Source organism: Oryx dammah, unplaced genomic scaffold, assembly GCF_014754425.2.
Source record: "Oryx dammah isolate SB20612 unplaced genomic scaffold, SCBI_Odam_1.1 HiC_scaffold_27, whole genome shotgun sequence".
Lineage (NCBI taxonomy): Eukaryota > Metazoa > Chordata > Mammalia > Artiodactyla > Bovidae > Oryx > Oryx dammah.
In genome coordinates this window covers 106,123,076-106,138,499 of record NW_024070211.1, presented here as the reverse complement: position 1 = coordinate 106,138,499, position 15,424 = coordinate 106,123,076, and the positions used below count along the sequence as shown (strand labels likewise).

Here is a 15,424-nt window from a genome sequence, read left to right as displayed (position 1 = left end):
TCTCGCCCCCTCCCTTCCCGAGCAGCGGGTAGAAGAGACGCCACAGCTGCTGTTACAGCAGCAGCCGCCGCCGCGGACGGTCCAGGTCATCATCACCCCGCCCACGCCCGGTCCGGAGGCTGAGGTCGCGCACTGGCCTGGGGATGAAGGAATCGGCGAGCGTGGCGTGGCTGGGAGAGGGGCGGGAGGAGTGAGCAGGACTCAAAAGCAGCTTCCCCGCGGCGGGCAGGACTCCACTGCGCCTCTGCGCTGGAGAGGTCTTTGGGTGACTGACTGGACGGCCGCCCCAGAGACACTTTCTAGCCGGCAATTCGGTGGGGTCCTTTGACTGCTGAGCTGTCGTGGCCTGGGTGGCATCAGCTGGTGAGGGCAGACGCCACCCTCTGAGCAACCAGAACTCAGGAAACCAGAGATCCCGGAGGAAAGAGAACGCAGGAGGAGAAAGAGGGTCCAGGGAGCCCAGCTTCTCAGGGTTCCCTTAGGTGCTGGTGGAAACCTGTCACATGGCAGCAAGTAAGTACCTTTTTCTTGCTGAGCGCCCAGTCCCAGGTTGGTGATCACTATCGTCTGCTGCCAGCCTGTCCGACCCACCCTGCCTCCCCCACCCCATACACACCCGTAGGGTCCCCAATAGGAAATTCTGGGCTCAGATTAAGAGAACTGCTTCAACAGCAGCCACGGTCTGTGAATGTTTTCCCTGCGCTGTATGTTATGTGTGGTCAGTTTTCTCATCTCACCAGGTAAGCTTCTGAAAGCAAGATGCTCTCGTAGTGTAAAATTTCTAAACACCTTATATGGCAATGACTTTTTGGTTACATGGTACAGTAATAGAACAGAAGGAATAAAAGCTTATGCCGGATAAAGTATACTTCTAACAAATCTTATCTCTTACTCCAAGTAACAGTGATTTCAAGATTGGTGCTTTTTGTGTACGAATCAATAGTATAAAATTAGCAGCACAAATGTGATAGGAAACGGCGTGCCCAGTTTTCATGGCTGGGCATTTTGGTACTCTTTGGATCAACAGGTTTTTGTTCTCATTTTTCCATTGTTTGGCTCTGTAATATGCATACCTTCTGAAGGTTTTCTTTTGAAAGTGATGATGATGTGTTCATGGTGACTCTGGTTATATGTTGCTTCTGATACTTAGGATATTGGTCTAAGAAGGACAAATGATGAATTCATGTGTAATAACACACTAATGGGTTCCTTTCATTAATGGAAATCATGGAGTTGTTTGGATATTGGCCAGGAAAATCTCTTGAAATGGGAAGGAGTTTGGGTGGTACTTTTTGTGAATATCTTTCTTCCTAGCTATCCTATAGTCTATAGCAAATATAAGGAAGTCGTGCCCTGCTATGACCAGCCCTAATTCAAGTTTCTATAACCCAACCTCTATTTTTACAAGTAAAGAAGACAAGACACATGAGTAATAATTTGATGAGCTTACTTGGCTTAATCACTGATGAGCTAATCATTGAAGAAAACTTTGAATTTAATATGACAAATAACTTTGAATTTAATGTGGCAAAACTTTAATTTTGTTTCTGTAAAATTGAAGTTATTAAACTTTTGATTAAGCTTTGTGTTTCTTATTTATAAATGACATAAAAAAAAACACAGATCCTGATAAGGACCAAATGACAGAGATTACATGAAGGGTTATGTAAAGGTAGTACCATGTGTAACTACTGCTTATATAAGGAATTGTTCCTCATTTTCATCCACTTCACTCTCTAGCTCTCAATTAAAGTCCAGTTCAATATAAGTTTTGACAGGCCTCACTAGAATGCACTAGAGGAAGCAAAATTCAAATTCAAGCCATGAACTATTGCCACCAGTATAATTTAAAGTATATTCAACCTGTGAGCCTCCATCCTTGCAAATTTGTGTGCCTTGGATAACAATTCATATTTAAACACTTTTGAATATTCTCAAGATATGCTTTCTTATCTTTCTCTTTTTAGTTTTAAATTTTGTTTTAGGTATATGTTCTTACTTCCTTGGAATGAAGCCATCAAATATTTGGATATTGCTGAATTTATTTGGTCCACTAATTAACACAGGGGAAGTCAAAGTTTAGGCATAAATACACTGTTCCTGACTGCTAGGATTTATTAAACTTCTGCACTGAGGGGAGAGGTACTATGAGCTCCTTTTTATCACCAATGTATTCAAAACAATAGGAGAAAAACCTGAAATAGGACATAGGCTCAGGAAAAGGAACCAACAGATTTCAGATGACAGGATACAGTGTTGCCATGTCAGTTACCACAGGAGAGGGGGCCCTGGAGCTAAGCACCTAGAAACTGAGTGCTCTGTTTCCTTGGGAGAGGCTCTGGGAGGATAGTTGACACATTCCCACTAACTGTGTGCAGGTAGGATGAATACAGGTTTAAAGCACACTGGAAATGGAAACAACCATATTTTACTCAATGTCTCAGTTAGGAAAGAAGTATCCTAATATGCCCTAGTCCTAGATCTCATTACGACAGGATCTGTAACACCACTGAGATATTCAACTCTCAACCTTACCGCCATAGACTTTTTCTTTAAAAACTTATGGTGGAGATGTAAGCCTGAAAGAGACATTCTTTGATTCCTGGGAGTCTGGTTCCATGATTTCAGCTGACTCCTGTCAGAACTGGTCCACTGTGAGAGGACATCTACAAACTCTTCCCACCCTGACAAGCAATCAGCCACGTGCTGACACCCACCATCTTATGACACTAAATTGTATGGACAAACCTCATTTCCCCCTGAGTTGGTCCCCTTTTCTTCTATTAATATGGGCTAACCAAGGCCATGCAAACAAGGTCTTACTCTGAAACACTGAAAAAGGGAACCTTTAATGGTGAAGAGAAAATTTTCGAGGTTGTACTCCATGCTGATACAGGGAAATCTCATTTGTCTAGATAACATATCTCTATTGTGTACACAGCATTTCTGATTGGATTGATTCAGTTTGTTGCTGACTGAGGACAGCCAGCTCTGTGGACAGTTTTGATTGTGGTGACAGCCAGGTGCTGGACTGTATCAGCATCAAACAGAAGCTTAATGAACATGTTGAAGCCCCTCTCAGGAAATTTCTGATTTTAAAGATCAAAGATTACTCCATCCAGGGCCCTTGGTTTTAAACTAGGACATAAGAGGATGCTGACTAGGGGGCCGTAGTCCCTGGTTGAATATATGGTGCTGAGTGGAATATTCCTTCTCTCCTTTAAATGACACAGACTGGCTTCCCATCCACCAACCTCTCATTCTTTGGGTTTTGGCAGAGACTGCATGGTTTAAGCAGCTGATAAGGCTTTGGCTCTGGTCCATATCTGGTCTCACCCTAGTGTGTTTTATGGCTCTTCTCTAGTTGCTTTCCAATTTGAGAAGGAGTTGGTGTCTGTGTATTTGGTTCTACATTTGAAAAGCTAGAGTAGTTTCAGGGTGGTATAAGTAGATCCCGTAAAAGCAGACCGACTGTTTCAGAGTGACCAGGAGCAGAGGTAAAGAGCCAATTCTAAGAGGCCTCTAGGGTTCCAGTGACTATGCGAGTTCTGGAATGTTTTTAAAATTTGTGTTCCACATATTCAGTAGCCAGCCTGAAACCATAGGCCAGAGGGTCTCAAGATTGCTAATGAGTCTAGAAGTTACATACATAGCAAGCTCTCCTTTGTATTATTCTCACAGGAGCAAGAATACTTTCCTCCCTCTTGAGCTCTTAGCTCTTAGGTGGCCTCTGGCCATTTCTTCTGATCAAGGGTCTGATTGACTAAGGTCACAAGAATAGCTAGTTCTGGAAAGATTCTGGCTTTTCCCCAGAGTGCTTGTTTTGGTGGCCTGGACAGACACAGCTATAAATTATTATCATATCCATAGAAACAAGGAAACAAGGGACCATGCTAGTGAACTGTGAGGTTGCCATAGAGAAACTCAAGTGGGCCTACTTAAAACCCAGGCAACTTTCCTTCATGTTCCTGGAACTCTTCTCTGCCTCCACTGCCAGCTCTAACTCTTAACCCTGGTGAGAGTTCATCTCCCATAGACACTTACTCTCCTGCATCCTATCAAAGTATGCATTGACCTTTCCATTGACCTTTCCTTGGGCTTGTTCTTTTCAGTGGAGGTGAAAAGAGACTGGGTGCTAAGACTCTCTCATAAGACACTCTTGTCCAGATTTCTTCTCCTCAGTATAAATCATAACACTGTGAATGTGTGGTATCTGAATTCCTGAACTGCTCCTCTCTGGAAAGATGACTCTTCCCAAGACCCGATCTCCTGGTTATATTAGTGAACCATCACTAGAATTTGAATCTGTTAGATTCGAGGAGAGTTTGGGTGGCTCAGACAGTAAAGAATCCACCTGCAATGCAGAAGACCTGAGTTTGATCCCTAGGTGGGGTCGATTCCCCTGGAGAAGGGAATGACTCCACTCCAGTATTCTTGCCAGGTGGGCTAAAGACCATGGGGTTGCAAAGAGTTGGACATGACTGAGCAACTAACCCTTTCACCTTTCACTTCAGTTCTCAAAGAAGAACTTTTAATTTGGCGGAAAGATGGAACATATTCCTTTTGATTTTTGCTGGTGCTTATTTATTTCCAAGACTTCTTTCCTAAGTTTTAAATTCAGAAAAGTACCCAGAATGAAAAATTCTTAAGAAATAAAATCGAAGCAAAATGGCAATGCATACTTATATTTTTGAGAAAATTACTTATTTACTACTTTCTTCTGCAGAATAACGTATTCTAGGAATGTGTTGGCTGAAATTTTCACAGTGAGGGAGTCCAGAATTAAGTGGATGTTTTGAAACCAAATCAGGATGACCACAGCTGCAGGCAGAATCTAGGTCCAAGTGTAGGAGTCAGATAATCAAAGCTAAACAAGAAGTAAGCAACTGAAGTGAAAAATATGATCCCAAAGCAGAAAAAGAAATAGGATGAAGTCACGGGGAACAGACAGCTATAAAATTCCAGGTGGATTGGCATTATTCTGGTCAATCTCCTTTATTCCTAAGCCTTCAGTGTGTAAACACTACATTTCTGGATTTTAATAATGAATGTACATGGTAAATTATGGTCAAGTGGTACTTTTCAGGTGGCACAGTGGTAAAGAACCTGCCTGCTAATGCAGGAGATGCAAGAGACACGGGTTCAATCCCTGGGTCAGGAAGATCCCCTGGAGGAGGAAATGGCAACACACTCCAGTATTCTTGCCTGGAGAATCCCATGGTCAGAGGAGAGCCTGGTGGGTTACAGTCCGTGGGGTCACAAAGAGTCAGACCTGACTGAGTGACTGAGCAAGCACGCATGAGTATAGAGATACTAACAAGAAAGCAACAGAGCTCGTTGTCACCTTTTCAGTCCCTCTCCATAGACATAGCAGTTTCTTCCTTTTAGAGGGAAAACATCATGCATATGCAAGCATATATGCCGCTGTGTATCTAATCCTCATAAAACATTTTATTCAAAGATGTTCTTTGAATGCAACGCAAGCTGTTCTCAACACTGTTTTTCACTAAATAATTTATTTGGTGAATCTTTCCATATGAACTTAAACTTCAGCAACATATTCATAGGGCAGTTTAACTGCTGGGTGAAAGAGTTCATTCAGCATTATTTTAGGGAGTATTGTCAAGCAGTCTTTCAGAAGAAAAATGCCCTTGTTTACACTCTCAGCTGAACCCTGAGAGGGCCCATTACTTCTGTATCCTAGCCTGCCAAAGATGGCATCCATTGGGAAGAATCTCAAGTATGTCTCTAGAGTTTTACTGCTAAAATTATTGATTGTTTTAATCTTACCGTATCTTTCGAACTACCATGACTCATCTTTCCTGATGCTTCCTAAAAGACAATTAAAATATTTTTGTATCCTTCATGAGAAAAAAGCAATGCATCTAATATCATTTAAGTTCTAATCCCTGGGGAAGAGAAAACAATTGAGAACTCTTGGTGAAAGGGCTTTGCATCAGAGAATTTAGCTGTGAGTCATTACAGAAACTGGGAAAGATGAAATATTATCCATAATACATCTATGAAGTGCAATCAGAAGGCTCCAATGAATAGAAATATGATCTAAATTCTTCACTTCACTAAAGCAGGTGTGGTTCCTATATTCTCAACAATACAGAGATTCCAGTTAATCATTACATTAACTCTGTCTCCCTCACTTATGCATGCAGTACCTCCTAGTCTCCAAATGTTTACAGCTTTGTTACTACTATCATTACATTTTTTTGCAATTATCTGAATGTAATTGGTGCAAGAGGCTTGCTGCATTATCCATGTCTAATAGCATAATTGTCTCAAAGTAGCTTGGAAAATATGTGAGAAGTCTTTTTACCCTTTATTTCCTATTTCCTGTCAGAGTGAAATTGACATTTGCTGTTATCACTTCTCTATGGATCTATGGTGCTAATTTTTGCTTCATTTTTTAGTTTGCATTATCTTGCTGTACAGGTCTACACCTTTGTAGGTTATGCTAAATCTTTTGGTAAATGTATTAAGAGAATTTATATATATATATATATATATATATATTATCCCTTACAGAGAAAAACATTTCATAATTCTCTTTTGGCGAAGCTACTTTTAGCATCTGTTTCTCATGACTAGGATCAAGTCTATCTTCCCAGAGAGTATATGGGTTGATTACTTAGATGCAGTAGTTTTAATTGCCTCAGGTGGGAAAAATGGAAGTGAAGAGGCTGTGAGTGCTCTGGACAGTCACCTCCTACATGTACAATACTGTCTTCCCAGCTTGACTGCATTACTGGTAGGCTGTGCTCTGGGAATCGAACTGAGGGACAGGGAAACAATGAGTAATAGGATATGGAGGGAGAGAAAAAAACAGACTTCTGGTAGCCCTTTCTTCCCTGGCCTTCATGATTTGTAAGACAATGCAGCTGCAATTGCTGATTGAGAATGCTGCTTATCCACACAGCCTCCTCCCTGGGAAGTAAGCTACAGAGGGGCCGAGCGTGAGACGACTGGTTGAGTGACTGTGTCATTCATCATCTAATTCAGACGCTTTCCTTTGAAAAGGACAGTGAATGACATAAGTAATTAGTTCTCAGCAACAAAAATACAATCAAATAATCCCTAGAACCCTGTGATTCCTGGTCATGCTACTGAGCTCTGAAACTGAGTGGGTCAGAAACAAAAGGAGAGGGTGGAAGGGAAAAGTTAGATTTATTATCTTGGGGGGAGCTGGGAGCAACAGGATAAAGTGGATGTTCCAGTTGCATATTTTATTTCAAACTTTAGACCTGTTTTGCACCAGGACATATGTAGTAGAATGGCAACATCTGTTAAGGTCAAGACACCCACAGAATCAGGAAAATTCTAGAGCTGAGGGAGATAAGGGGTCCAGAGAGGTGAAAAGCATGTGATCCTTTGGAGAAGTGATATTCTAAAGCAAGCATTTGCCTCAGAAATTCTGGTATAAGCCTCATCTGTCTCTCATACTTGGGATATCAGAGAACATAAAACAACATGTAATGATGTCTCTGCTTGCTTTATGAGGGTGGTTGGATGAAGCATGGCTATCAGCCAAGGAATCTTTCTCTCTAGCAGGCTGCATCAGGTTCATCCCAAGGGGCCCTAGCCCAAGATACTCTGAAATTGTCTGTCTGGGTTGGGCTGCTGACTCCTACATTTTCAATATTAGCACTAATATCCAGTCAAGAGCTGATATAATTCAAATCAGGTGCAATGAGAAAGTACTCTTTCCCCACAACTCTCAATATCGGGATGTTGATCCAAGGCCACCATCCTCTCCCTTTCTCCACCGTCTCAGAGGCCTCAGGATGCATAAACTGCAGGTTTGACACTCACATCTAGTCAACCACCCAGGGCCACATTATTGAAGGTTTTGTGCCCATCTCAAGCTAACCTAGAGCCAGAGTAGGTGCTGGAGGTGTATGGTTGGCCTTAGATGACAACTGGTCCAGAACCCTTCCATCTGATTTGCAGATTCAGGGCACCATTTGTGGATTTATGAGCTTGGTTCCACTGGTCAGAAGCTAAGCAAAATGAAGGGCCAAAAAAATCCGCATGTTCCCTTCAGATTGAGAGGATGCTTAAGGAGGTCAGCTGGTGTGAATGGTCCCAAGAGCGCCAAGGTATAGTTCTAATTCTGTATTTTTAAAACAAATATTGAGATCATATCTTACACCTCAGGGGAACAAGTTGCATCAAGGACATTAGCACTGAAGACAACTTACAGAATCTAACGACAGAGCCCCTCTGAATTCCTTTGGAAAGTGGCAAAGAGTACTATTTTTTTGTTCGTTTTTAATTGTTAACCCCTAATATGGCTATTGGCCAGGAATTTTTGGTTAATGACCTAATAGATCTTTGGGTTCGTGAGAAGTACAATTCTAGGAAGATTCCAGTTCCATTACAATGTGCTCATTTTTTCAGTGTAACAAGGGGTAATTCAGAAATCCCAGAGGCCACTTTCACAAAGCAGTGGAAATTTTGAGAATACCTAGAAAAATTGGGAACATTGAGTGCTTCAGAATATTGAGTTAGACCACTTTCTTAGACTCACTGGTAGGGAACCAAAGCAGTTGTTTTCTTAGAAGATTCAAGTAAGACTATTTAGGGTAGAATTAGCTTAACCTTTTATGTTCCTGGCAATTGGGCTTTCTGTTGCCTTTATCACTGTCAGAATAGTATTTTTTGTTGAGCCTGGAGACCCTCATTGGGATCCTATACCCAGTGATCTGCATCCCTTCTTGGTATTTTAGCTGCCACTAAGCTTCCTGTTTGTTGTTCTTAGACAATTTGCAATCAGATGCAGATAGACTGTAAACTGACGCTGGCCGTGATTTCCTATTGCGTGTATTGACTGTGTCATTCTGAAGTTTAAGGTCCTTGACTGTGCTTCTTTCTTCAAGAAGAGAGATATTAATTCTCATTGTTGGAAAATTTGATGAACTCTCTGTAGAATCCAGACCCACTAGTGTTGGAGATGATTTTAATTTGCATCTCTTTCGCTTTGAAATAATAATTTTCAGAGATAACCAAGATAACTTGATTCTTATTTGTTTACAAGTCTGTCTCCCATTGCCTTTAAATTCAGTAACTATAATTCATTAATATTTACAGCACTGATACCTAGCTCAGTACTTGGCGCTTAATAAATACATGTTCCACAAATGACTGATAAATATATGAATGTCAAAAGCAAACATTATTAAACTTATTGCCCTATACGGTTAAACTTATTGCCCTATATGACATGTCAAACTGCAATAACAATCTTTAAAGGAAAATTAGAGCTCACTTTTTAAAAACATAGCTGAAACCAAAAAGCTAAAGTATAGAATTATAAACATATATGATTGTAGATATATTTTTGAGAGACTTGAGAGATATATTTTTGAAAGTGCTTACAACCACTTTCTGCAACAAGTGCTGTGCTTAATTGCTCAGTCGGGTCCAACTCTTTGCAACCGCGTGGACTGTGGCCAGGCTCCTCTGTCTGTGAAGATTCTCCAGGCAAGAATACTGGAGTGGGTTGCCAAATCTTCCCAGTCCAGGAATCGAACCCAGGTCTCCCACACTGCAGGCAGATTCTTTACCGTCTGAGCCACCAGGGAAGTCTTCTGCAAGGTAACATATTCCAATAATGTGTTAACAAAGGGTCTGAGATGGGTTAGGACAAGGAAACTAAGGGAGGATAGAGTTGAGCAATCAGGAAATCTGAAGCCACCAAAAAGCCCAGAACTGGGACCTGAAATAGGTCAATCCTAAGTTAGGCACACATGTTTTTGTTGTTCAGTCTCTCAGTCATGTCCAACTCTTTGAGACACCTTAGACTGCAGCACACCAGGCCTCCCTGTCCCTCACCATCCCCCAAAGTTTGCAAAAGTTCATGTCCATTGCATCGGTGATGCCATCCAGCCATCTCATCCTCTGACGTCCTCTTCTCCTTCTGCCCTCAATCTTTCCCAGAATCAAGGATTTTTCCAGTGAGTCAGCTGTTCACATCAGATGACCAAAATACTGGAGCTTCAACTTCAGCATCAGTCTTTCCAACAAGTGTTCAGGATTGATTTCCCTTGAGCTTGACCAGTTTGATCTTTTTGTTGTCCAGGGGACTTTCAGGAGTCTTCTCCAGCACCACAGTTCAAAGGCATCAACTCTTTGGCATTCTGCCTTCTTTATGGTCCAGGTCTCACAAGCATACATGAGCACTGGGAAAACCATAACCTTGACTGTATGGACAGTTGTTGGCAGAGTAATATCTCTGCCTTTCAACACACTGTCTAAGTTTCTCATTGCATTCCTTCCAAGAAGCAGTTGTCTTCTGATTTAATGGGCCCAGTCACCATCCGCAGTGATTTTAGAGCCCAAGAATAGGAAATCTGTCACTATTTCCACCTTTTCCCCTTCTCTTTGCATGAAGTAATGGGGCTGGATACCATGATCTTAGTTTTTTTAATATTTAGTTTTAAGCTAGCTCTTTCACTGTCCTTCTTCACCCCTCATCAAGAGATTCTTTAGTTCCTCTTTACTTTCTGCCATTAGACTGGTATCATCCACATACCTGAGGCTGTTGAGGTTTCTCCCGCCTATCTTGATTCCAGCTTGTAACTCATCCAGCCCAGCACTTCTCATGATGCGCTCAGCATATAGGTTAAACAAACAGCATGACAGCAGACAGCCCTGTCATACTCCTTTCTCAATCTTGAACCAGTCAGTTGTTCCATACAGGATTCTAACTACTGCTTCGTAACCTGTATACAGGTTTCTCAGAAGACAGGTAAGATGGTGTGGTATTCCCAATTCTTTGAGAGCTTTCCACAGTTTCTTATGATCCACAGCCTTTAGTGTAGTCATTGAAACAGAGACAGGTGTTTTTCTGAAATTCCCTTGCTTTCTCTATGATCCAGCGAATGTTGGCAATTTGATCTCGGGTTCCTCTGCCTTTTCTAAACCCAGTTTGGACATCTGGAAGTTCTTCGTTTGCATATGCTAAAGCCTAGCATGAAAGATTTTCAGCATGACCTTACCAGCATGGGAGATGAGTGCAGCTGTTGGATAATTAGCACATTCTTTGATACTACCCTTCTTGGGAACTAGGATGAGGGTTGACCTTTTCCAGTCCTGTGACCACTGCTGGGTCTTCCAGATTTGCTGGCATACTGAATGCAACACTTTGATGACATCATCCTTTAGGGTTTTGAATGGCTCTCCTGGAATTCCATCACATCCACTAGCATTATTAATAGCAGTGCTTTCTAAGGCCCACTTGACTTCACACTCCAGAATGTCTGGCTCTGGGTGACTGACCACACCGTCTTAGTAATCTGGTTCACTAAGATCTTTTTTGTACAGAGGAAAGACATGTATTCTTTCCATGTCTTCTTGATCTCTTCAGTGTCTACTAGGTCTCTGCTGTTTCTGTCCTTATTGTGCCCATCTTTGGGCAAAGTGTTCCCTTGATACTTCTAATTTTCCCAAAGAGATGGTTAGTCTTTCTTCTGTTTTATGCACTGTTCATTGAAGAAGGCCTTCTTGTCTCTCCTTGTTAGTCTTTGGAACTCTGCATTTAGTTGTATGTACCTTTCACTTTCTCCCTTGCTTTTCACTTGTCTTCTTTTTTTTCCAGCTATTTGTAAAGCCTCCTCTGACAACCACTTTGTCTTCATGCTTTTCTTTTTCTTTGGGATAGTTTTGTTCACTGCCTCCTGTGCAATATTTTGGACCTCAGTCCATAGTTCTTCAGGCACACTGTTTACTAGATCTAATCCTTTGGATCTATTTATTACCTCCACTGCATATTCATAGGGGATTTTATTTAAGTCATACATAGCTGGCCTAGTGGTTTTCCTGGTTTTCTTTAGCTTAAGCCTGAATTTTGCTATGAGAAGCTGATGATCTGAGCCATAGTCAGCTCCTCGTCTTGTTTTTGCTGACTGTATACAGCTTCTCAATCTTTGGCTACAAAGAATGTAATCAATTTGATTTTGGTATTGACCATTTTTTGATGTCCATGTGTAAAGTCATCTCTTGTGTTGTTGAAAAAGGGTGTTTGCTATGACCAGTGCATTCTCTTGGAAGAATTCAGTTAGCCTTTGCACTGCTTCATTTAGCCATTCCCTCCTCCAGGGGATCACATTTAGTCAGAATTCTCTGCTATGACCTGTCCATTTTGGGTGGCCCTACACAGCATGGCTTGCTTATAGCTTCACTGAGTTATGCAAGCCCCTTCACCATGACAAGGCAGTGATCTCTGAAGGAGTTGGCACACACAATGAGGAGAGTTAACCAAAATTGGCTAAACCCTGGGCAGAACACAACTGTAGAGAGTGTAAAGACAAGAGCCAAAAATCAAATCATTTAAGTCAGGAAAGGGTGAAACAATCTCAGGGGCAAGAAAAAGTTGGATTAAAGAAAATGTTAGCTATGCTGGAGTAAAGATATTCCAACACAGGAAAAATCCAAGAATATAGATTAGTTATGCAGCAAGTGGAGTGAAGGCTGAACCAGTTTTGGCAGCTAGAGCTTATACACACGGGAATCAGTAGCTATTTTCATCAGATGTTTGATCTGCCCTAATAGCTGCCTTTCAGTCAGTCCTCACAGGTAGAGATATTTCTATTGTCCTTATATGTAGAAATATTTCTAGCTGTGCCACTTTAAATCATCAGGTAATGAATGTGGCATGTTTTGAATTATACTTGTGACAGTCCAAACTTGAGTTGACTTTGATACAGTTCTTGCCAAAATCTTCCTTCAGCAATTCAGTTTTTTAGAAAAGCCCTCTAATGGACAGATTAACTATTAATCTTTCTATATTTTTCAGGCATTTGTACTATATTAAGATCACTCACCAGAAAACACGGTGCCTGGATCATACTTCATAAATTCCCCAAAGAAATGCTTTTACTGAATTATGATTTAATGATTAATAATTTACAGTCTGCACTCAGCTGTCTAAAAGTTATATGCAAGCCAGTTTCATTTGATTAAGTGCCTGCATTTCTTTGTTGTACTATAGAAGCCAGTGTCCACTATCTATTTATTCATCTAGTCAACAACCATGTAGTCTCATTCAACATCAAAATTATGACTAAAGAAGTCCTTTGGTATAACTGACAGGGTAGGGAGAGAGAATTAACAGTGGTAGTCAGTACTGTGGAGCAGGCTTACACATATAGTCTGGTTTCACGTTGATAACCCTGTGAGATACATGAGGGGCTCCAAAGTTTACCATTAAAGTCTCATAAGCTAGTAGGTGGCAGACTGAGGAATCAGAGATTGTTGTGCTGTGAAGGGATAACAGAAAGAAAAAGATTATATTTGGACTATACATACAGAATGTGTGTGTGTATGTTAGTCACTCAGTCATGTCGGACTCTTTTTCAACCCCATGGACTGTAGCCTGCCAGGCTCCTCTGTCCATGGGATTTCGCAGGCAAGAATACTGGAGTGGGTAGCCTTTTCCTTCTCGAGGGGATCTTCCCCACCCAGGGATCAAACCTGGGTCTCCTGCATTGGAGTCAGATTCTTCACTATCTGAGCCACCAGGGAAGCCCATACAATAAAAGTACTGACTGACAAATTAAAGTTTGAGGTTTCTATGGATGGTGTCCAAAAATATTTTCATTAATGGTAGCATTTTTGCAATAAGTTTATGACATCCCTTTATATCTGCTTTTAAGGACAATAGTTTTTATACCCATAAACTTAATAATATTTCTTAGCAGTTAGAATGTATCCCTAAAAATATAAAAGAAACATTTTTACTTAATATGAAATGATATTTGTAAAATGCTTTTGATTTCGTTCATTCAGTGCTGTATAAGTATAGTTTATCTAATATTTAGCCCAAACTTTTAGGTCATATGGTACTCTGTGAAAATTCTATTCAAAGATTCTAGGATTGGAAAGTTCTTAGACTATAAGGTTGCAGTCAATGAGTAACTCATCTATACATGGAATGATTTGAATTTTATCAACATTCTGATCCCATTTGAAGACCTTCCAGTTTACATGCATGCCTTTTGGGTGTGGTCATGGAATACAGCAGAAGAGAGAGTAACTGCCACCTCCATTTTCCTTCAGTATAGATAAAGGTTATATTAACTTTCTTGGTAGACAAAATCAGCATTGATTTATATTGCAATTACTATTAAGTATATCCCTTTGGCACTTTTCTCTGCTACAAAAATATACTGACTGCATTTGTGCAGACAGGTTCTTTTGGTTCAAATTTCAAAACCTGATGCGTATTGCCACTATACTATTATTCTATTAAATTTGACCAATCATTCTAAGATATAAAATTATATCACAGTTAAAGATTTTTATTTACTTTGAACCTATTATGTGCCAACCACTGTATTAGGCATTTCATTCACATTATTTGGTTTTATCCTTGCTTAACCTGAATAGGATCCCAATTTTATGACTGACAGTTTCAAGAATATAAGTAATTTAACTGAGACCTCTAAGAGCAGAACAGAATTAGTAACAGAATTTAGGATTTCAATGTAGGTCTAATTCCCTAAGTTTGTGATTTTGTTTATATTAGCCTATAACCATGAGCCATTAAGGACTAATTCAAGGAACTCCATGTAAGGAGTCCAATTTTGAAAGCTTATTAAATTTTTTAAAGAAAGATTCTATGTGTAAGAGAAAACATCAGTTGTTTATAGTGTGTCTTCAGAAATTGTACTTATTCAAAGTATTTTGACTCCCCTCAACAAAATTTAATATGTGAGGTATTACTATGTTACTGTTGTTCATTCATTCATGCGTGCCTGGCTCTGCCACCCCATGAATGACAGCATGCCAGGCTTCCCTGTCCTTCACTATCTCCTGGAGTTTGCTCAAACTCATGTCCTTTGAGTTACTGATGCCATCCAACCATCTTACCCCACTCTGTCACCCTCTTCTCCTCCTGCCCTCAATCTTTACCAGCACCAGAGTCTTTTCCAATGAGTTGGCCAAAGTATTGAAGCTTCAGCTTCAACATCAGTCCTCCCAATGAATATTCAGAGTTGGTTACCATTAGGATTAACTGGTTTGATCTCCTTGCTCTTCAAGGGACTCTCACGAGTCTTCTTCAACACTACAGTTTGAAAGCATCAGTTCTTTGACACTCAGCCTTCTTTATGGTCCAACTCTCACATCCATACATGACTACTGGAAAAACCATAGCTTTGATTACATGGACCCCTTTTTCAGCAAGGTGATGTCTCTGCTTTTTAATACACTGTCTAGGTTTATCATGCCTGGAAAATCCCATGGACGGAGGAGCCTGGTAGGCTGCAGTCCATGAGGTCGCTGAAGAGTCGGACACAGCTGAGTGACTTCACTTTCATGCATTGAAGAAGGAAACGGCAACCCACTCCAGTGTTCTTGCCTGGAGAATCCCAGGGACGGGGGAGCCTGGTGGGCTGCCGTCATTGGGGTC

General features: G+C 40.9%; 1 protein-coding gene across 1 annotated transcript in view; it reads left to right on the top strand.

Annotated features, from left to right (window-relative positions):
* Positions 1–223: 223 nt before the first annotated feature.
* Positions 224–15,424, top strand: part of SCN7A (sodium voltage-gated channel alpha subunit 7) — an 84,153-nt gene continuing 68,952 nt past the window's right edge. The window contains exon 1 of the mRNA XM_040229264.1: positions 224–513. Coding sequence (XP_040085198.1) covers positions 504–513 — 10 coding nt within the window. The 5' untranslated portion in view covers positions 224–503. The remainder of the gene's footprint in view (positions 514–15,424) is intronic.